The 23,005-nt window shown below is 42.7% G+C and overlaps 1 protein-coding gene across 1 annotated transcript in view; it reads left to right on the forward strand.

The window, feature by feature from the left end:
• Positions 1 to 554: 554 nt before the first annotated feature.
• Positions 555 to 23,005, forward strand: part of LOC121536861 (anosmin-1-like) — a 76,384-nt gene continuing 53,933 nt past the window's right edge. Inside the window, exons 1-2 of the mRNA XM_041844466.2 lie at positions 555 to 813; positions 13,615 to 13,662. Of these exons, the coding sequence (XP_041700400.1) occupies positions 619 to 813; positions 13,615 to 13,662 (243 nt within the window). The 5' untranslated portion in view covers positions 555 to 618. The remainder of the gene's footprint in view (positions 814 to 13,614; positions 13,663 to 23,005) is intronic.

Raw genomic sequence — 23,005 nt, forward strand, 5'->3', positions numbered from 1 at the left:
ATGCAGTTTGAAGAAAAATACGAGTTAAGAAAATATTTACTAAATAAACTACATAAAAAAAAGTAACAATAAAATAACAATAATGAGGCTATATACAGGGGGTAATGGTACCGAGTCACATAAGCAGACAATTAATGTCATGAGATGACATTGAATTAAAATGTTATTCATAGCAATAGCACAAAATCATTCAAACCATTTACTCAAATAGAGTTAATTTCAAAATCCTTCATAGTGGGCGGCAGGTAGCTTAGTGGTTAAGAGCGTTGTGCCAGTAACCGAAAGGTCGCTGGTTCTAATCCCCGAGCCGACTATGTGAAAAATCTGTCGATGTGCCCTTGAGCAAGGCACTTAGCCCTAATTGCTCATGTAAGTCGCTCTGGATAAGAGCGTCTGCTAAATGACTGAAATGTATAGTGAGTCCACAACCTCTACCTGCAACAAGGCACCCGCAGTATTTGACAATCGCAACAGTATCCGCCAATCACAGAGGGCACGTGGTTCTGACTCCTCCCCAGTGTATAATTGAAGTTTCTTTAGTTTCTCCACCGGAGTTAACACGCAGTGTAGCCCGATCAGTGGACGAATAAAAAGCAGTAGCCTACCCGCCAACGAAAAATGTTGCCCGGGAGCGTAAATGTATGTGTGACCCTGTGTCTATGGATTACAGTGTTGTCGACCCATGGAACTTTCGCTTCGAGGACCAGGCAGGATGACTCTTTCTTCACTGGCAGCATTTACCGAGCGAGATGTGCCTCGAGATGTCTCAGCCTGCACATCACTCGCATCTCCGCTTTTTTCAAGCACTCCCAGGTAAGAGCGTGTTGCTCACGGTCTCTTCAACTTAACTTTTACGGAATTTACGCATTATGTGTCCTCATAATAAAAATAAGTGATTTTGAGAGAGAGAGTGAGTGAGAGTTGAGGTCACACCACACCACCAATCTATGTGACTTGGTGAATAAGCTGTTGGTACTGAAATGTCAGTGTAAAAGATTTGGCCTCTTCTATGAAATAAAACCTTACTGATAATCTTGTGGGACTTCACTTGTCTCGCTGCAAAGTGTCACAGTAGATGACCCTATTGGAGTCTTGGTTTTGCGTTCCACTGCTGCAGAATTGATCCATATAGTGGACATGGCACTTACTATTATAATGCAAGGACATTCTAGCTTTGCCATTCTGTTTAAAAAAAAATCAATTAAGTGGTTCCCCATACAAGTAAGTAATGAGTGCTGCTCTTGAGATTTGTTTTCACATTTACTAGACAATCTTATCGAGAGCGACTTACAGGCGCAATTATGTTTAAGTGCCTTGCTCGCACATTAACATATTTTTTTTAAATTCTTCACCTTGTCTGCTCGGGGATTCGAACCAGCGACCTTTCAGTTACTGTCCCAATGGTCTTAACCTCTAGGCTACCTGTCGCTCCTTTGCATGTATGATCTGCTTTGTGTATAGCCTATTAAAATGAGGCCGTTTTCTTCTCACCCCACATATTAATTTCACTCACCTCACAATTAGCCATAAATAACCCAGAAAATGGATCACAATGATGATACATACAGTACCAGTCAAAAGTTTGGACACCTACTCATTCAAGGGTTTGTCTTTATTTTTAATATTTTCTACATTGTAGAATAATAGTGACAACATCACAACTATGACATAACACATGGATTCATGTAGTAACCAAAAAAGTGTTAAACAAATCAAAATATATTTTAGATTTGAGATTATTCAAATAGCCACCCTTTGCCTTGATGACAGCTTTGCACACTCTTGGCATTATCTCAACCAGCTTCATGAGGAGGTCACCTGGAATGCATTTCAATTAACAGGTGTGCCTTGTTAAAAGTTAATTTGTGGAATTTCTTTCCTTCTTAATGCATTTGAGCCAATCAGTTGTTTTGTGACAAGGTAGGGTTGGTATACAGAAGTTAGCCCTATTTGGTATAAGACCAAGTCCATATTATGGCAAGAACAGCTCAAAGAGAAACGACAGTCCATCATTACTTTAAGACATGAAGGTCAGTCAATACGGAACATTTCAAGACCTTCTAAAGTTTCTTCAAGTGCAGTCGCATAAACCATCAAGCGCTATGATGAAACTGGCTCTCATGAGGACCGCCACAGGAATGGAAGACCCAGAGTTACCTCTGCTGCAGAGGATAAGTTCATTAGAGTTACCAGCCCAAATAAATGCTTCATAGAGTTCAAGTAACAGACACATCTCAACATCAACTGTTCAGAGGAGACTGTGTGAATCAGGCCTTCATGGTTGGATTGCTGCAAAGAAACCACTACTAAAGGACACCAATAAGAAGAAGAGACTTGCTCGGGCCAAGAAACACAAGCAATGGACATTAGACTGGTGGAAATCTGTCTTTTGGTCTGATGTGTCCAAATGTGAGATTTTTTGGTTCCAACTGCTGTGTCTTTGTGAGACACAGAGTAGGTGAATGGATGATCTCTGCATGTGTGGTTCCAACCGTGAAGCACGGAGGAGGAGGTGTTATGGTGTGGGGGTGCTTTGCTGGTGACACTGTCAGTGATTTATTTAGAATTCAAGGCACACTTAACCAGCATGGCTACCACAGCATTCTGCAGCAATACGCCATTCCATCTGGTTTGCGCTTAGTGGGACTATAATTTGTTTTTCAATAGGACAATGACCCAACACACCTCCAGGCTGTGTAAGGGCTATTTGACCAAGAAGGAGAGTGATGGAGTGCTGCATCAGATGACCTGGCCTCCACAATCACCCGACCTCAACCCAATTGAGATGGTTTGGGATGAGTTGGACCGCAGAGTGAAGGAAAAGCAGCCAACAAGTGCTCAGCATATGTGGGAACTCCTTCAAGGCTGTTGGAAAAGCATTCCAGGTGAAGCTGGTTGAGAGAATGCCAAGAGTGAGCAAAGCTGTCATCAAGGCAAAGGGTGGCTATTTGAAGAATATCAAATATAAAATATTTTGATTTGTTTAACACTTTTTTTTGGTTACTACATGATTCCATATGTGTTATTTCATAGTGTTGATGTCTTTACTATTAAAATAGTAAAAATAAAGAAAAACCCTTGAATGAGTAGTAGTTGTGTCCAAACCATTGACTGGTACGGTACCGATGACAACCACCAAGCGTGTTTCGATGCACTTCTACAATTTTGTGTTGGAAGAAATAAGTGATTTGCTGTGATTAGCCTTGTCCTCTGGGTGATTTGATATGTGGTGTCAGAAGTAGGTTTTCACCCTTCGCTGGACACACTGTTCTCTCCCAGGATCCAGTGAAAAGGATTCACCACTGATCCTTCTCTTTCCCCAGCTCTCTTTCACCTCCTATCTGCACTCGGTTTTTAACCGGTGAACATTTGCATTTTCAAGGATGAAGTCAGGCCTTTCACGCTCTATTGTATTTTATTACTAATTGCTGTGTGTGTTTTGGAATCATCGTCGGGAGAACTCGTCAACTTTGACTAACTATCAATTGAGTGCTTTGTCTCCCTCTCTTCTCTATATTAGTTGGGTTTATGTTAGGTCATATGTTATTCTGAATGCATTCAACTGAAATGTGTCTTCCGCATTTAACCCAACCCCTCTGAATCAGAGAGGCGCGGGGGGCTGCCTTAAAGTGACATCCACGTCATCGGTGCCCAGGGAACAGTGGGTTAACTGCCTTGCGCAGGGGCAGAACGACAGATCTTTACCTTGTCAGCTCGGGGATTCGATCCAGCAACCTTTCGGTTACTGGCCCAACGCTACTTCCCGCCAGGCTACCTGCCTAGACCATTTAGTGTAATAAAGCTCTCAGAAATTAGTTTGAAGATAATTTCAATAACCTGTCACCACTGCCCAGGCATTTGATATTGAGGCAAATAATCAATCACCATTCAACTGAAAAGTCAGAGGTTGAGGTGAAACTAGTGAACTCTCTTGCAACTATAAAGGGTTAATTGTCTAATAATAGACTGCAGAGCCTTAGTATTTATATTTGACCTCAGGTGTGTTCAGAGGGCAGGAAATGAGGAGGAAAATGTGCATTTTTGCTCAGTGATAAGGTGCTGGTTGAGCAGGCTTGGAGCTCCAAGAATAGAAGCCAATTGTTGTTGATACTCTGTGAGGACTGTCGAATGCACTGTGTTCTCTCTCCGCAGGCTCTTTTCATGTGGAAATGGGATGTCTGGTCAGCTGAAAAAACGCATGCCTGCCCCAGCCCTAACCCCTGCCACCAAATGCCAGCGTCACACCTCGTAGAGGGGACACTGGCCCACTGATGATATCCCCAGTGAGGTCACCTTCCTGCTAAACGCAGAGGCCCACTTTGGCTAAATGTGATAAGCTCTAATGTACAGTTGCCACAATACTGGGTCATGCCCAGTCAATTTTCATATCTGTTTTTTTTATATTGTCTTTTATAGAAGTTATAGCCTAATAGATACATTTTTTTGTATATTGAAATTAAAAACTGGAAATTATTTTAGCACTTTCAGCTGTAAACTCCCACACAAGTCCTCCCTTGAACTTGGCCGAATCAGGATCCAAGGAATACGGTTTTAATTGTCAGTGATGATGAGTTACTGAGCTTAGTAGGAACAGACTGAAGATACAGTCGGAAAAAGGCATGGCCTTTTGGTCTTTTGATTTATGGCAATTTAAAATTTATAAATGTAGAATTACTTCCAAATACGGATGTTTTTATTGACATTTTACTTCGCTTATGGGGGACTTGTCGACCTGGTACAATAGACAGAGCGAGGTGAACACCCAGTCATAAATATGGTCACTGGACACTTTAAAATATTAAGAGTGAACTGGGTCCTCTGTTCACTAATGCATTCTGAAAGCATCAGGCTTGTAGTGGATTATTTATGTGAGGACCCTTGAAGCCAAAAAACAAGGTGTGGTCTTGTTATTACAAGTCATAAAAATATAACATTTTAAATTCATTTTTTCATACCCAATGAGCGTTATAGTGTTGCACTTGAGAGACTTGTGTTCATAGCTAAGGAAAGAAAAACAGGAGAAAGTATTCTTTCCGTGTCCACTTGTTTTAGCCTTTTGATATTAAAAAAGTTGGGGTGGAATCAGACCACAGCCACTGCTCGTCTCATGTGTGGACTTTTTTTTATTAGTGAAGACGGGCTGAATAGGGGTCTATGTAGCTTGGCCTCACCTCTCTGTAAAAGCGTTTAATCCATGACAGTCTGTAAATCTCAGCTCTCAGTGAGTGCTACTGCCTGCTACACCCTTAAGTGCCTCCTCAGACAAACAGTCCCCATTCCTAACGGGATACAGCCTCAACACCTTCACCATTTCAGTTTGATACAACATTAACTTGTAGCTCCTATTATATTATTATTACTCATATATTAACCTGAAGAACAGGACTCTGAGGTACCTCACTGTCACTATCCCTGCCTTTACATTCACAGATTTTATTTACTCAGAGCCCACAGCTATGGACTTAGATCCGAAGGGCTTTTATTTGAGCCAGTCAATAGATGACATGACCTAGGGGGTTGCTTGGTTATTTTGATCCAGAGAGGCTCCTGGGTTGTTGATGGACATATAGGGAGGTTGCTTGCTCTTTGAGCTGTCTCTGCCTAGGGTTCGAATTGCCTATGAAATCAAACACACTTCGCTTTGAATGGGATGCTGGGCCAGACAAATCCATAAGAGAATAAAGTCTGGTCTGCACACCAAGATGCGCTACACATATTTATTGGTTGACAATGTTTTGATCCAAATAGATGTTTGTCAGGTCTTTTATCGATGTCAGTGATGTACAATTTCTGTGCAAAATTGCTGAAAACATGAAGGAGCTGGACATTCATCAGCAGTGATTAATATAATGTAGGACTACAGCTGCACAATATTAGTTTCAGAAAAATTTGATGTAGAAAGTGAACACTAACAGAGATGTCACAAAAAAATAAAAGTTGAATAGGAAACAAAAGATAGCGGTTTTCAAAAGAAGGAATGCTGTTCTTAAAGGCAGAGCAGGATTTTTGCACATGTTCCTCAAATGTCTAGACAATGCAACATGCCCCCGGCCACCTGCTCTTCCTTCTCAGCTGACACAAGTCATAATACATCTCTGGGGTGAATCTGTGTTTACATGACTTCACCAGTGACACAGAAAAAGCTGTGAGTTCACCTCAGCATTCAGACACTCATAGCAATTATTTGGCTTATTTTTTCTCTAGTGAATGTCTTGATCTGGAAAGCATTAATCAATCAGAGTCTTTGACAGTCCCTCAGCAGCACAGCAAAATGTTGAAACTGCTGAGGAATGCCACTGTGAGTTGTTGGGATGAAGTCCTGACCTATAATTATTCCCCATTGGTCCATGACATGCTGGGGTCAGGCCTGGACAGCTGGGGCAACGTCCCACTGAGCCCCGCCTGTGCTGTCATTGAGCAAAATTAGCCCCTCCGCGAATCCCTGTCTGTCGCCACTGACGATTGGGCTCGGAAAGGTGTCAAAAACTATGCCTGTGATTTAGGAGCGGGTCTGGAGTCATGACAATTTGTATAAATTATCTAGAGTGATCTCCTGCAGTGTAAATGCCAGGGGTTTATTTACAGAGTCTGTCATTGATATATTATTTTGATTTGTTTGATAGATTTGTTTTTTGTATATTTAGTACCATTTAGATTTGTATTAGCCTACACATTAAAAAAATAGTCAAATTATCCATCATGTTATAGAGCACAATATTTCAATCACAATACAGTACATACAGTGCATTCGGAAAGTATTCAGACCCCTTGACATTTTCCACATTTTGTTACGTTACAGCCTTATTCTAAAATTGATTAAATTGTTTTTTTTCCCCCTCATCAATCTACATACAATACCTCGTAATGACAAAGCAAAAACAGTTTGTTTTAGAAATGTTTGCAAATGTTTTAAATACAAAACACTGAAATATGACATTTACATAAGTATTCAGACCCTTTACTCAGTACTTTGCTTAAGCACCTTTGGCAGCGATTACAGCCTCGAGTCTTCTTGGGTATTTCCATACAACCTTGGCACACCTGTATTTGGGGAGTTTCTCCAATTCTTCTCTGCAGATCCTCTCAAGCTCTGTCAGGTTGGATGGGGAGCATCGCTGCACAGCTATTTTCAGATCTCTCCAGATATGTTAGATCGGGTTCAAGTCCGGGCCAATCAAGGACATTCAGAGACTTGTCCCGAAGCCACTCCTGCAGTGTCTTGGCTGTGTGTTAGGGTTGTTGTCCTGTTGGAAGGTGAACCTTCGCCCCAGTCTGAGGTCCTGAGCGCTCTGGAGCAGGTTTTCATCAAGGATCTCTCTGTACTTTGCTCCGTTTATCTTTCCCTCGATCCTGACTAGTCTCCCAGTCCCTGCCGCTGAAAAACATCCCCACAGCATGATGCTGCCACCACCATGCTTCACCGTAGGGATGGTGCCAGGTTTCCTCTAGACATGAAGCTTGACATTCAGGCCAAAGAGTTCAATCTTGGTTTCAGCAGACCAGAGAATCTTGTTTCTCATGGTCTGAGAGTACTTTAGGTGCCTTTTGGCAAACTCCAAGCGGACTGTCATGTGCCTTTTACTGAGGAGTGGCTTCCATCTGGCCACTCTACCTTAAAGGCCTGATTGGTGGAGTGCTGCAGAGATGGTTGTCCTTCTGGAAAGTTCTCCCATCTTCACAGAGGAACTCTGGAGCTCTGTTAGTGACCATCGGGTTCTTGGTCACCTCCCTGACCAAGGCCCTTCTCTCCCGATTGCTCAGTTTGGCTGGGCGGCCAAACTTCTTCCATTTAAGAATGATGGTGGTTACTGTGTTCTTCGGGACATTCAATGCAGCAGAGATTTTAGGGTACCCTTCGCCAGATCTGTGCCTCGACACAAACTTGTCTCGGAGCTCTACGGACAATTCCTTCGACCGCATGGCTTGGATTTTGCTCAAAAACCTGTTTTTGCTTTGTCATGATGGGGTATTGTGTGTAGGTAGATTGAGGGGGAAAACACGATTTTAAGCATTTTTAGAATAAGGCTGTAACATAACAAAAACATAACATAACAAAATGTGGGTCTGAATACTTTCCGAATGCACTGAGTATACCAAACATTCGGAACACCTTCCTAATATTGAGTTGCACCCCTTTTGCCCTCAGAACAGCCTCAATTAATCGGGGCATGGACTCTACAAGGTGTCGAAAGCGTTCCACGGGGATGCTGGCCCATGTTGACTCCAATGCTTCCCACATTTGTGTCAAGTTGGCTGGATGTCCTTTGGGTGGTGGACCATTCTTGATACCCACGGGAAACTGTTGAGTGTGAAAAACCCAGCAGCATTGCAGTTCTAAAAAACCGGTTTGCCTGGCAACTACTATCATACCCTGTTCAAAGGCACTTAAATCCTTTGTCTTGCCCATTCACCCTCTGAATGGCACACATACACAATCCATGACTCAATTGTGTCAAGGCTTAAAAATCCTTCTTTAACCTGTCTCCTCCCCTTCGTCTACACTGATTTTGAAGTGGATTTAACAATTGACATCAATAAGGGATAATAGCTTCCACCTGGTCAGTCTATGTCATGGAAAGAGCAGGTGTTCTTAATGTTTTGTATTCTCAGTGTACATACAGGAAGCAGTACTACAGAAAAAAAGTATAATTCCCTGTTGCAGCCTGCCTTAAAAGTGCATTCTTCAAGTTTTTCTGTTCCAAAATGTCAGGGTTGTCTTTGAAATGTAAACTATAGGTAGAACATATTGATGGGGGGAAAAAAATCAATAAAGTTACATAATCGGGATATTATTTTTGATGTATCGTTTTGACTTTCGCAATATAGTTTTGGCGCTAGTTGGCTGTAAAACTCCAGTATTTTTCCTTCATAGCTTGTTCTCAATCTTCTTTTTAAATAGGGAGCCAATTTGTTTTCATCACTTTCCTTTACATGACTGATCAAAACTTGTTTTCTCATGGCTCTCTCTTGTCCCTCTGCGTCAGACATATGGTGAGCAATATGTTTGGAACATCAAATGCCAATAAAATCACAGTATCGAATCGAAATACATATAGAATCGTGAGAATCACAATATACACTGCTCAAAAAAATAAAGGGAACACTTAAACAACACAATGTAACTCCAAGTCAATCACACTTCTGTGAAATCAAACTGTCCACTTAGGAAGCAACACTGATTGACAATACATTTCACATGCTGTTATGCAAATGGAATAGACAACAGGTGGAAATTATAGGCAATTAGCAAGACACCCCCAATAAAGGACTGGTTTTGCAGGTGGTGACCACAGACCACTTCTCAGTTCCTATGCTTCCTGGCTGATGTTTTGGTCACTTTTGAATGCTGGCGGTGCTTTCACTCTAGTGGTAGCATGAGACGGAGTCTACAACCCACACAAGTAGCTCAGGTAGTGCAGCTCATCCAGGATGGCACATCAATGCGAGCTGTGGCAAGAAGGTTTGCTGTGTCTGTCAGCGTAGTGTCCAGAGCATGGAGGCGCTACCAGGAGACAGGCCAGTACATCAGGAGACGTGGAGGAGGCCGTAGGAGGGCAACAACCCAGCAGCAGGACTGCTACTTCCGCCTTTGTGCAAGGAGGAGCAGGAGGAGCACTGCCAGAGCCCTGCAAAATGACCTCCAGCAGGCCACAAATGTGCATGTGTCTGCTCAAACGGTCAGAAACAGATTCCATGAGAGTGGTATGAGGGCCCGACGTCCACAGGTGGGGGTTGTGCTTAAAGCCCAACACCGTGCAGGACATTTGGCATTTGCCAGATAACACCAAAATTGGCAAATTCGCCACTGGCGCCCTGTGCTCTTCACAGATGAAAGCAGGTTCACACTGAGCACATGTGACAGACGTGACAGAGTCTGGAGACGCCGTGGAGAACGTTCTGCTGCCTGCAACATCCTCCAGCATGACCGGTTTGGCGGTGGGTCAGTCATGGTGTGGGGTGGCATTTCTTTGGGGGGCCGCACAGCCCACCATGTGCTCGCCAGAGGTAGCCTGACTGCCATTAGGTACCGAGATGAGATCCTCAGACCCCTTGTGAGACCATATGCTGGTGCGGTTGGCCCTGGGTTCCTCCTAATGCAAGACAATGCTAGACCTCATGTGGCTGGAGTGTGTCAGCAGTTCCTGCAAGAGGAAGGCATTGATGCTATGGACTGCCCCGCCCGTTCCCCAGACCTGAATCCAATTGAGCACATCTGGGACATCATGTCTCGCTCCATCCACCAACGCCACGTTGCACCACAGACTGTCCAGGAGTTGGCGGATGCTTTAGTCCAGGTCTGGGAGGAGAACCCTCAGGAGACCATCCGCCACCTCATCAGGAGCATGCCCAGGCGTTGTAGGGAGGTCATACAGGCATGTGGAGGCCACACACACTACTGAGCCTCATTTTGACTTGTTTTAAGGACATTACATCAAAGTTGGATCAGCCTGTAGTGTGGTTTTCCACTTTAATTTTGAGGGTGACTCCAAATCCAGACCTCCATGGGTTGATACATTTGATTTCCATTGATAATTTTTGTGTGATTTTGTTGTCAGCACATTCAACTATGTAAAGAAAAAAGTATTTAATAAGATTATTTCATTCATTCAGATCTAGGATGTGTTATTTTAGTGTTCCCTTTATTTTTTTGAGCAGTGTATATCGTATCAGCACCTACGGTTGAAGTCGGAAGTTTACATACACCTTAGCCAAATACATTTAAATTCAGTTTTTCACAATTCCTGACATTTAATCCTAGTAAAAATTCATTGTCTTAGGTCAGTTAGGATCACCACTTTATTTTAAGAATGTGAAATGTCAGAACAATAGTAGAGAGAATGTTTTATTTCAACTTATATTTCTTCCATCACATTCCCAGTGAGTCAGAAGTTTACATACACTCAATTAGTATTTGGTAGCATTGCCTTTAAATTGTTTAACTTGGGTCATACGTTTCAGGTAGCCTTCCACAAGCTTCCCACAATAAGTTGGGTGTATTTTGGCCTATTCCTCCTGACAGAGCTGGTGTAACTGAGTCAGGTTTGTAGGCCTCCTTGCTCGCACACGCTTTTTCAGTTCTGCCCTACACATTTTCTATAGGATTGAGGTCAGGGCTTTGTGATGGCCACTCTAATACCTTGACTTTGTTGTCCTTAAGCCATTTTGCCACAACTTTGGAAGTATGCTTGGGGTCATTGTCCATTTGGAAGACCCATTTGCGACCAAGCTTTAACTTCCTGACTGATGTCTTGAGATGTTGCTTCAATATATCCACATAATTTTCCTTCCTCATGATGCCATCTATTTTGTGAAGTGCACCAGTCCCTCCTGCAGCAAATTACCCCCACAGCATGATGCTTCCACCCCCGTGCTTCACGGTTGGGATGGTGTTCTTCGGCTTGCATTCTTTCCCCTTTTTCCTCCAAACATAACAATGGTCATTATGGCCAAACAGTTCTATTTTTGTTTCATCAGACCAGAGTACATTTCTCCAAAAAGTAAGATCTTTGTCCCCATGTGCAGCTGCAAACCGTAGTCTGGCTTTTTATGGCGGTTTTGGAGCAGTGGCTTCTTCCTTGCTGAGCGGCCTTTCAGGTTATGTCAATATAGGACTCGTTTTACTGTGGATATAGATACTTTTGTACCTGTTTCCTCCAGCATCTTCACAAGGTCCTTTTTGTTGTTGTTCTGGGATTTATTTGCACTTTTCGCACCAAAGTCATTCATCTCTAGGAGACAGAACGCGTCTCCTTCCTGAGCGGTATGACGGCTGCGTGGTCCCATGGTGTTTATACTTGCGTACTGTTGTTTGTACAGATGAATGTGGTACCTTCAGGCGTTTGGAAATTGCTTCCAAGGATGAACCAGACTTGTGGAGGTCTACAATTTTTGGCTGATTTCTTTTGATTTTGACTGGAATTGTGATACAGTGAATTAGAAGTGAAATAATCTGTCTGTAAACAATTGTTGGAAAAATTACTTGTGTCAATCACAAAGTAGATGTCCTAACAGACTTGCCAAAACTATAGTTTGTTAACAAGAAATTTGTGGAGTGGTTGAAAAACAAGTTTTAATGACTCCAACCTAAGTGCATGTAAACTTCCGACTTCAACTGTAAGTATGGTGATATCGTATCGTGAGGTCCCTGGCAATTCCCAGCCCTAGTAGATCATGTTTACATTTTAGTCTACTAACTTGGTCTTTGTTTGGTAAAATTATGAGAAACATTGTCTGTCTTGCATCCTGTTCATTAGTAAGATGGATTTATTTGAGATGTTATTAAAATTAGCAATAGAGCATCTTGTGGAATGGATATTTTAAAGATGGAATCCGCAGTAGGGGGAAACAGCGGCCCCAACCACTGGCCGCCCCACAACCGTTATTGTTTTTGTTGCCGAGCTGAGGAGTGTCGCGCAGCATGGTAACTTATTTTGTTGTTAAAATATCGCAAACGGACGTGGCAGTTACACAATTAAGTCATTCAGCTTTAGGGGAAGTCTCTGCTCTATAATTCCTGTCTTTTGAAGCCAGCTGACCGTTATACTTGACACCAAACACGCAGTTCTCACTGGTACTGGATGGCAAATTAAAGCCTTTAATGATGAGTTCTTTCCTGAGGTCTCACTGGGAATTTCCACTGGATTACATTGTTTGAGAAGGCTTTGAACTTGACATTGAACATGAGCAGACTTTTTGGTTTGCAGACCCTTAAAGTTTGGCTAGTCAGTCAGTTCTGCCGCAGTGTCTTATTGTACGGAACAAAGCACTGATTCATGTCTAACGATGATCTTTCATTTGTAACATACGCCAGCTAATGGAAATTCACACTCATTGCCTTTATTGAGAAGGTTTCCTTTCTCTACATTTGAAATGTACAAACTTCAATGGGAATTTGAACAAATCAATGAAACACAGAACACATTAATCTTCCTACCTACAGCCAGAGCGCAATTCTAGCCAACCAGTGTGTTAATCAAATGGTCAATTTTGTCTGGGCGATCATTTATCTTACATTTTAATGTCCAAGTGAATCCATATTGGAGAGAATAGCCTTGTGGTTCTTTGCTCTTGGAGCTCAGGAAATGGCTCTTGCGCCAGGCATTTAGCCCATTAGAACTTCTCAAGATGACAGGGAGACACTCTGTCTTTAGCCGGCAAAATTAGGACCAAATGTTTGGCTTCATGGGACCCAGAAGGGGACACACAGCAATTACGGGGGAATTGGAGGTGTCTGCAGTCTCCACATGAGTGCTAAAATCAATTCCTGTGCAAGTGACCACTAGGATGTCTGTTGTGAGATCAAACGCAGGCAGATAAGAGTTGTGGTCACAGTACTCTGCTAAACGACACTGAAACTGACCAGAGATCTGCCCCTGCCGGCCCCGCTCCGACTTTGCTCCCTTAGGTTACACGTAGGGGTGAAAGAATCTTAACTTCTAATTGCTTTGTGGCAAAACTAATTCAGAGCATACCTTTTTGTTTTTCAGATGTTCTTTTGAATTGTAGTGTGAGTAGCTACTGTATGTCCTGGAATGAAACTGTGATGTGTTTTGCATTACATTGAATCTATAATATAAAATCGTAACTCATATCTTGTTTCTATTTTCATTACAGAATAATGGATCCTTGGTGTGGTGTCAGAATCACAAACAGTGCTCAAAGGTATGTAACAAGTCTTGGCTGCCTATGCTTAAAAAAACGAAATGACAAGAAACGTACAAAACAAGTTTGAGATACCCGATTATACCCAAACTTTATAGACGTTCTAGGTAAACAATTTAAAACTATGATAGCTGTTACGTGAACGCTCTTTACCTTCTCATCAGTCAAATTGTTCTAGGGTTATTGAGATTCCACCACCCATTTCTGACACAGCTCTTTGTTCATTAGAATTACAGTAGACCATTTTATCCACTGTTTCCCGAAGGTCTTGTTTGGGTTTCGTGCCCTGTCCCGAAGACGGGTGATAGAAAGACTGTGTTGACAGGTGCTGTGAAAGGATGGTGCTGACACGTCCTCTCAGCTTCTCTGGGAGCTGTTGACAAGCCCTTCACTGTGGCGCTGAGCCCACTGAGCAGACCGTAGACTGAGGACAGGCTCAGCACAGGGCATTCAGGGACAACAACCAGAAAGGTGGATGATGATGACGATGACACAACAGTGGGGCTCAAACACATGGGACAACTCTGAACCCTATGCACTATTTGTGGACCACCTTTTGGCCTGCCCCTATGTGACTCTGGCCAAAAGCAGTGCACTTTACTGCCAATGGGGTGCCATTTCATACAGTAACTGATGCGCTCTTCTGTTGGCATAAACCACAACAGCATTAACCAGCCTACTCGTTGGTTCTGATTGTGTCATAGTCCGAGGACTGAATTCCATCCAGGAAGTAAATAGTCTAGCTGAGTGTTCTACTGAACATTACCGTTTTCTCTTTCATCAGAGCGTGTCTCTGTTTGTTTTTCATCTCTCCTTTGTTTTCCTTTGTGTTATAACAACATTGTCTGAATAGCTTATGGGAAGCGTGCTATTACGAAGGCGATGACCAATTGGATCTCATCCTTGTCTGTACTGACTCGTATGGCTTGTTCATTTGGCATGGAGCACAGGTAGAGAAAATGTTTGTGTCTCTCACACTGTTTTATTGAGGTAGTATTCTAAATCATATACCTGGAAATGTCCAAGGACACCCAGTTCGTTTGTTAGAACTCGTATGCTGAACATTTGGGCCCAATCAGTGTTGTACAGTATGATTTATAAATGATGATTTGGACGCCCTCTATGATTTATAAATGACTACCTTGATAATATGAAACACAGTGAAATGTGGAACTGCATAACAGCCTTTGCTGACTTCACAGTATTGCATTTGTTATGAAGATGAATTATAATCAACGTCTTGTATCCACGCCCACATGCAACCAATCCTCTTTTGTTTGATATCTAAATATTTCTATATTCCTTTGATATTCAAATCAAATCCATGTAGATTCTGATTCATTGAAAAAGGTTTGGGGAACATCAGTTATTCAGGTCCTCATACAATCTGCTGTATATATTTCTGTATGTGATCATATGCATAGTATCAGTACATTATACTGTACAGTACAACATTTGGAACTATTTTTTTTTAAAGAGAGCACTAATGAAAAACATTAACTTAATCTAATATTGCCTGGAGCCTCTGGGAAAAGCATCGTAAGTTGCTCTGGATAAGGCAATATCTCCTAAATGACAAAAATGTAAATGCTAAATTAATATTTCTGGGCTCCAGAAGATTTCTTTCAGGTCATGCCTAATGAGCTCGTCAGGGTGTTTTTATAGGAGAGATATGGCTTCTTTAAAGGAGAGATATGGCTTCTTTAAAGGAGAGCCTCCATTGTTTTCACTATAATACAGAGAAACTTGTTTCTCTCCTTTCCATGGAGATGGCCAACATCGGTTCTTGGCGCAAGCCATTCCCCAGTCATTCATCATGAGTTTTATGTTTGAAAAGGCTATTGCTGGCTGCAAGTCCAAGCACCGCATACTGTTTTCATAATCAACCGGCTACATTGTTAAAACTCTGAAAATGCCAGAGATTCTTTAATGGACATATTGTTCTCTTGACAAGCATGTCAGTTTGCACTTGTTTACCTTTTCTCTCGTGTGTGATTATTATATTTTACTATCCTTGTGGGGACCAGATATCCTCACAAGGATAGTAAAACAAGGAAAATTCGGACAAGTGGGACATTTCAACAGGCCCCCCAAGGAAAAGGGCTATTTTAGGGTTAGGTTAGAATTAGGGTTTGTATTTGTATTTATTATGGATCCTCATTAGCTAACCCTAAAATAGCCCTTTTCCTTGGGGGGCCTGGTGAAATGACCCACCTTTCCGAATTTTCCTTGTTTTCTTATCTTGTGAGGATATCTACTCTTCCTGGGGTCCACCAAAATTAAGGCAGTTATATACAATTAAAAACATTACATTTCACAACACATTAAGTGTGTGCCCTCAGGCCACTGCTCTACTACCACATATCTACAACACAAAATCCATGTGTACATTTGTGAATAGTGCGTATGTTATCCTGTGTGTGTGTGTGTGTGTCTCTTCACAGTCCCCGCTGTTCCATAAGGTGTATTTTTATGTGTTTTAAATCTGATTGTACTGCTTGCATGAGTTACTTGATGTGGAATAGAGTTCCATGTAGTCATGGCTCTATGTAGTACTGTGCGCCTCCCATAGTCTGTTCTGGACTTGGGGACTGTGAATAGACCTCTGGTGGCATGTCTTGTGGGGTATGCATGGGTGTCTGAGCTGTGTGCTAGTTGTTTAAACAGACAGGTCGTTGCATTCAACATGTCAATACTTCTCACAAATACAAGTAGTGATGAAGTCAATTTCTCCCAGTGGCTATTTTTAGCATGTAAATCTTGGTGGGGCAAACTCAAAATAAATGTTTTAGATGCATGCCAGCAAGCCACTACACAACACAACACTAAACAATACATTAATTGCACTACAACGGTGGCAAACAATGCCCACAAACTGTTAGGGCATACATAAAGCTGTCCCAACAGCAGAGTCCCAACAGCAGTCCCAACACCTTACCACCGCTACACCTCGCTATCAGTGGAGCCTTGTCTGGCAGCGAAACAGATCATTCAGCCTCATTTACTGCCTATAAAAAAACATCTGATATGGCTGACTTGCTTAAACAAATGTGGTTTCTACTGTCAATTGAGATGTACAAACTATGGCATAAGGGGACAACGAGCGGATAAGAGGCAATCCATAATTTCGATTAAGACATTAATGAGCGAGCTAGAACGGATGTAGTTTTTAACTTTTTGTTCAGCACTTTTGAAATGTACAGCGACAGAATTCAGAACATGGGCCGTTCTTACAGTGTTCTCCCTGTACAGTCAGAACCGTAGGATAAATGAAGGGGGCATATAAGCAGACAATGAAAGCTCTTACAATATTCGGTGATGACATTTCTCTAAAATAGGCTATAGGCTACATGTGCACCACCAAGTCAGAACAGTAGGCTAAATTATTAGTGGAAAAGGGACCAAATTATTAGGGTGAGGCACATGGGATATTAACAGCTTACTATACAACATACACTTAGTATTACTTTCTTAGCTACAGTATACATATCTCCCTGGCATATTACATCATTTATGCAGCAGCACACACTACATTTTTGGACTCACCTTGTTGTGCTGTGCTCACTTGAACAGGAAGGTGGCACGGCGGTCCTTCGTGGGCAAATTCTGTCATGAAAGAAAGAGGCCGGATTTACAATTCCGAGTTCAAAACTTATTTTCCCAGTCTGAGCTTGTTTATTCCAGACTTCCCAGTTGCAATGCGTGCAGTTAGCCACTGTCACCGATTCCTTCCAAACCACTCATTGTTGAATTTGCTATTTCCAACTTGTTGTGTAATGTTTATGTCCAATGGCCGATGAGCACCGATACGTTTTATCAAATAATTTCTCTTCATTATTTATCTTCATATGACAAGGATTGAAAATGATTTGCCAGTAGATTGTCGACTTGATTCATGATGATGACTGCTAGCTACGATTTTGAAAGTATGATGTTGACATGATCAGTCCAATCAAAGCTACTGTACATATAACGTGATTTGGTGTCATTTTATCTGTGGCCAATGACCTTGAGCCTTCTTGGATGGGCACTTCTAATGTAACTCTATGGCAGCACCCAAGGGGCTAGAATTTTCGATGTCTCCCCTTATACTTGGTGGTGACGTAGTGTCCCCATGAGTGACAGAACACTGAGCCAATCATGGCTCAGTGTATTTTCTGCTGGCTTGCACCACCACCACAGAAAGCACTGAGCTAGGCTGAAACACCTGCATTTTGGAGCTGCCTTACTCAAGAAAACAAAAAAAGAGACCATGTTTGTATGCAGCTTTATTAACTCAATGATATATATATTAATTTTTTTACATTGTTTGCAAACTGATATGTGACACATATTATTTTTTTTGTTGCTAAAAATGTGGTGTCTCAAAACAGGTGGGGCTCTGCCCTGAATGACGGGTCGCCACTGATATTTCCTCTACTTTGAGCTAGGAGAGATTGACATGCATAATATTAATGTTAACTCTGTGTACTTTTAAGCACCAGCCATGCTGCCCTGTTCTAGGTCAAACATCCCTCTTTGTGGTACCTGACCACACAACTGGACAGTAGTCCAGGTGCGACAAAAATAGGGCCTGTAGGACCAGCGCTTTATTATAGACCGACCACTCCCCATCTTAGCTACTGTTGCATCAATATGGTTTCCCTATGGTAGTTTTCAATCGAAGGTTACTCCTCAACTTGCTCAATTCCACATTATTCATTACAAGATTTTGTTGAGGTTTAGGGTTTAGTGAATGATTTGTCCCAAATACAATGCTTTTAGTTTTTGAAATATTTAGGACTACTTTATTTCTTGCCACCCATTCTGAAACTGACTGCAGTTCTTTGTTAAGTGTTGCAGTGATTTCACTTGCTGTGGTAGCTGAAGTGTATAGTGTTGAGTCATCAGCATATATAGACACACAGGCTTTACTCAGAGCCAGTGGCCGGTCATTAGTAAAGATTGAAAAAGGTAAAGGGCCTAGACAGCTGTCCCGGGGAATGCCTGACTCTAACTGGATTATGTTGGAGAGGCTTCCATTAAAGAACACCCTCTGTATACATTTCTCTCAGCCAATCATCAGTAATTTGTGTAAGTGCCGTACATGTTGAATGCCCTTCCCTATAAGCGTGCTGAAAATCTGTCGTTAATTGTTTACTGTGAAATGGCATTGTATATGGCCAAACACCATTTCTTTCCAAAAGTTTGTTAATGGTTGGTAACAAGCTGATTGGTCGGCTGTTTGAGCCAGTAAAGGGTGCTTTGCTATTCTTGGGTAGCATAATTACTTTTGCTTCCCTCCAGGACTGAGGGCACACACTTTACTGTAGGCTTAGATTGAAGCGATGGCTCCCGAGTGGCGCAGTGGTCTAAGGCACTGCATCGCAGTGCTGGCTGTGCCACTAGAGATCCTGGTTCGAGTCCAGGCTCTGTCGCAGCCGCGACCGGGAGACCCATGGGTGGCGCACAATTGGTCCAGCGTCGTCCAAGGTAGGGGAGGGTTTGGCTAGCAGGGATGTGGGTTTGTTTCCCACGGGGGGCCAGTATGAAAAAAAAACGTGTATGCATTCACTAACTGTAAGTCGCTCTGGATAAGAGCGTCTGCTAAATGACTAAAATGTAAAATGAGTGGCAATGTTGTCCGCTATCATCCTCAGTAATTTTCCATCCAAGTTGTCAGACCCAGGTGGCTTGTCATTGTTGAAAGACAAAAAAAAATTAACCTCTTCCACACTCACTTTAGGGTTTGGGGTTATGGGTAGGGTAGGGTTAGGCAAAATAGGATTTTGAATGGGAGTCAATAGTTTGGTCCCCACAAGGATAGTAAAACGTGTGTGTGTGTGTGTTACATATCAGTTAGCAGTTTTCACTTGTTTAGCCTGTACTTTCAGACATGATTGTTTGGAGTGTGAACATGATGTAGCATCTTTCAAAGTAGTATTCAAAGTTCACAGTAGTCTCTCCTCTTTCTTCTCTCGCTCTCTCTCAGCCTCTCAAAGCACAGGGACCATTGTGTCAGCTCAAACAATCACTCCAAATGGGCCCATGTCGTACAGTGCCTCTGTGTCAATGTCTCTACAGACTCTAATTAGCCTCTCCTTACTTCATGAACAGCTCACAGTCAAACAGAGAGACAAAAGCATTGGCTGAAAAGTCATCCTCCCCCTTACTGGGTCTACCTTGCCAAGGGGCTGCAGCCTGCCCTGTCCATCCATCCATCCAGGCCCATAGTGGAGTCCCTGTGTGGTAAAGACTGGTTCATTATTTAGACAAAGATGCTGTGACCCCATCCATCTGTCAGTGGTTAAGGAAATCAAAGCCTCACAGTATTCAACTGAGATGGAGGAAAGTCTTCCCGGCCTTCTCCTATGCAGTGTCCTGGAGTCGCTCACATTGCCTCCCAACTCCCAGCAGCCCCCATTGTCATGGTGATTAACCCCCCTGCCCTCTCGCCGGGGCAGGGAGAGGTGGCAGTGGCGGGGAATCATTAGCATGCCATAACAACAGGCCAACCCCTATTCAGCCGGGGACGCCAGGAGAACGGAGTGGAGAGCAGGCAGCCATTTGTATGAGCTATTGTCGTTTGGTCTACTCTGCTTTCATAACGTCCCAATTGAGACATTTGGATAAGGTACTCATCGAAAGTTTGCAAACTACAGGGCGTTCTCTCTTTTCCTGCTCCTTGTGCAAAGAGTGTGTGTGTCTGTAGCAGACAAAAAGCTTTCCACATGCAGAGTATGGCTGACATTAACGTGGGCTGCTTTCTCCAAGGGTGTGATCCAGGCTCCAAATCAAATGCTAGGATTGACTTGAGGCAGCTAAATGCCAGTTTGCAAATAAGCAATGCACTTCATTATCAAACATTGTCATTACCCAAACTCCTTACAGGGAAGGAGAATAAAAATACTGTGTGCCACGCTCAGTTACCCTGGCCTGGAGAGACGCTGGTATATACCCAGTTTTCAACCCATTTCTTCAATACCCAGTTTTTCAATTTGGTGTATTTTTGATTTAAGAAGAAAATCATGCCTTGAAATGCAGATGTAATACAATACCATGCACACTTGTTGACCGGGGAGATGGATTTCTCAGTGAACTAGAAAGCTCAGCCCATCGCTAACATGAAGAGAAGTAATCATGAATCTGTAGTATAACATCCCTCAGCAGTGAACGGATGGCCTCGCCTCTCTCCGTTTCCCCCATCCGCCGCATCACCAACCCACCAAGGTTTTCAGAGCTTGCCAGTAGAGAAGCTTTGTAAAGCAACAATGTCTGCAGGACGGCTAGTTAACGGCAATGAGTCGTGCTTGTCCTTCATGGAACTGAAATGCTCCAGGTGTCTCTTTTTGACTCCTTACCCATCATACCCATAAAGTTAGACATCCCTGCAATAAGAACAAACACTGTGTTTATTCTATTGGATTACACGTGTCTCAACCAAACCTTTACATTTTGTGACGAATGCTACGGTGCAGTTTGCTTGAATAGCAAGCAGTATGTCTTGCGTTTTAAGTGTCTTTCAAAGCCCGCCATCACCCCCCACTTCTTACCCACTAGCCAAGACGTTTTTATCCGGGTTCCCCAACAGTAGTGTTTTTCTAGGTCAATCAGTCCAATAAAATACAATTGGTAGCGCTGGCTTTTTCCTCAATCTGCATTAATCTTCATTAAAAAGGAAAATAATGGCATGTGCTGTGGGAAAATATCACATTCCTCATTGGCTACAAACTTCTAGAGTGTGTCATGGCAATTTACTAAAGGCTCGCACACATCGCACTGAATGTGGCTGTAGTGTTTGTCTGCCAATCATTCAGCGTGCTGGGATTTAGGGATCAGCCGCTCTAGACGTCTGACTGCAGACATTTTTCAGGCGATTTGGTTCTACATGTAAAATTGGTGCGCACTTGTTTCGCAAATTACGTTCAGAAGTGCTAAGTACTCTTGGCCAGCAAATGCTATTGGTGTGTACTGAGCACTAAGGTCTTTGTGTGGCCATGTTTTCTTTGGCGGCAGGCAGTAGCATTTGGAGGCGCAGTGAAAAGATCTGATAGTGTAGGTGCTGTGTGGATGGTTTATGGTCGGGGCATGGCTGGGACTGTTTTGTCTGCTTGACGCACTTCAATCCACCTTTTGGTGGTGTTTGAGCCAGATCCTCAGTGGCCACCGACACCTCTGTCTCTGTCCTCACCTGCCACATCCAGCCACACCACCATTATGGACAGATCCCTTCACGTCTAAATGAAAATCATTGTCAAGCACAGAAGGTTGGTGGCACCTTAATTGGGGAGAACGGGCTCGTGGTAATGACTGGAGTGGAATCTGTGGAATGGTATCAGACACATGGTTTCCAGGTGTTTGATGCCATTCCATTCGCTCCGTTCCGGCCATCCTCCCCTCAGCAGCCTTCACTGCTGTCAAGTGTATGTGTGTGTGTGTGCTGTCATATCTAGACTCTGACTGAAGACTAAAACAGACTTAGTTCTATAAGTGAAGTGTCATACATATCATTGGACCAAATATTGAGATTAACTCACAATTGTTCTAACTGGTATTCCTTCACAGTGATAATTTCTCTCATTAGACAGTGGCATTAGTTCTTAGAACCCTTTTATTTAGGTTCAACTCTGTGTGCACACATTGCTAACTGTTTGTAATCTTTCCAGTCTCCGCCCTTCTCTTTTATATTTGAAGAGTGTGTGAGTTTCAGGCCAGCCTTTTTTTTGTGGGTGGGTGTGTGTGTGTGGGTGGTGGAGGAGTGAAGCAAGGCTGGTCAGTCCCAGCAGGATGGACCTGATCTGGACATGGCTGTTAAGTTTCATTGGCTGAGGGGGGTTGCTCTATTGCCTGCTATCTGTTGAGATCATTATTCACAATGTGGGTGGCAGGGAGACGGGGAGAGAACCCGCACAGCAAGACAAGTATTCTCTCCTCACTGAGGTTACAGCCTCTAGACTTTCTCTGGCGGTGATGGTTCACTCCTGATGTTTCCAATTCTTGTGAAGAGGCGAGGACTGAATAGTGAAAATCTGAAGGGAAAAGTTGAATTGCGCCATATGGCATCTCTGGGAAATGTGAATCCCTAGCATAAACAGATATTTGTTTTTGTCATTTCAAGGAGCTATTTGGAACACTTACCGTTTAACCATGCATCAACTGTTGTTTTCAATGTGCAAAAAACCTGGATATCTTCAAACACCCTAAATAAACTGTTAATCCGAAAGAAGCTTTCACAGCTAGTACAATTTGACACGTCTCCTTGTCAAATGTCAGCCGTTTCTTAATGTTCCTGCTTTTCTTTTTTGTCAAATCCTCTTCTAGCAATAATGACCCATCACACTGAGACAATCTGCTCTTGTGTAAG

This window comes from Coregonus clupeaformis, chromosome 23 (assembly GCF_020615455.1).
Source record: "Coregonus clupeaformis isolate EN_2021a chromosome 23, ASM2061545v1, whole genome shotgun sequence".
Taxonomy (NCBI): domain Eukaryota; kingdom Metazoa; phylum Chordata; class Actinopteri; order Salmoniformes; family Salmonidae; genus Coregonus; species Coregonus clupeaformis.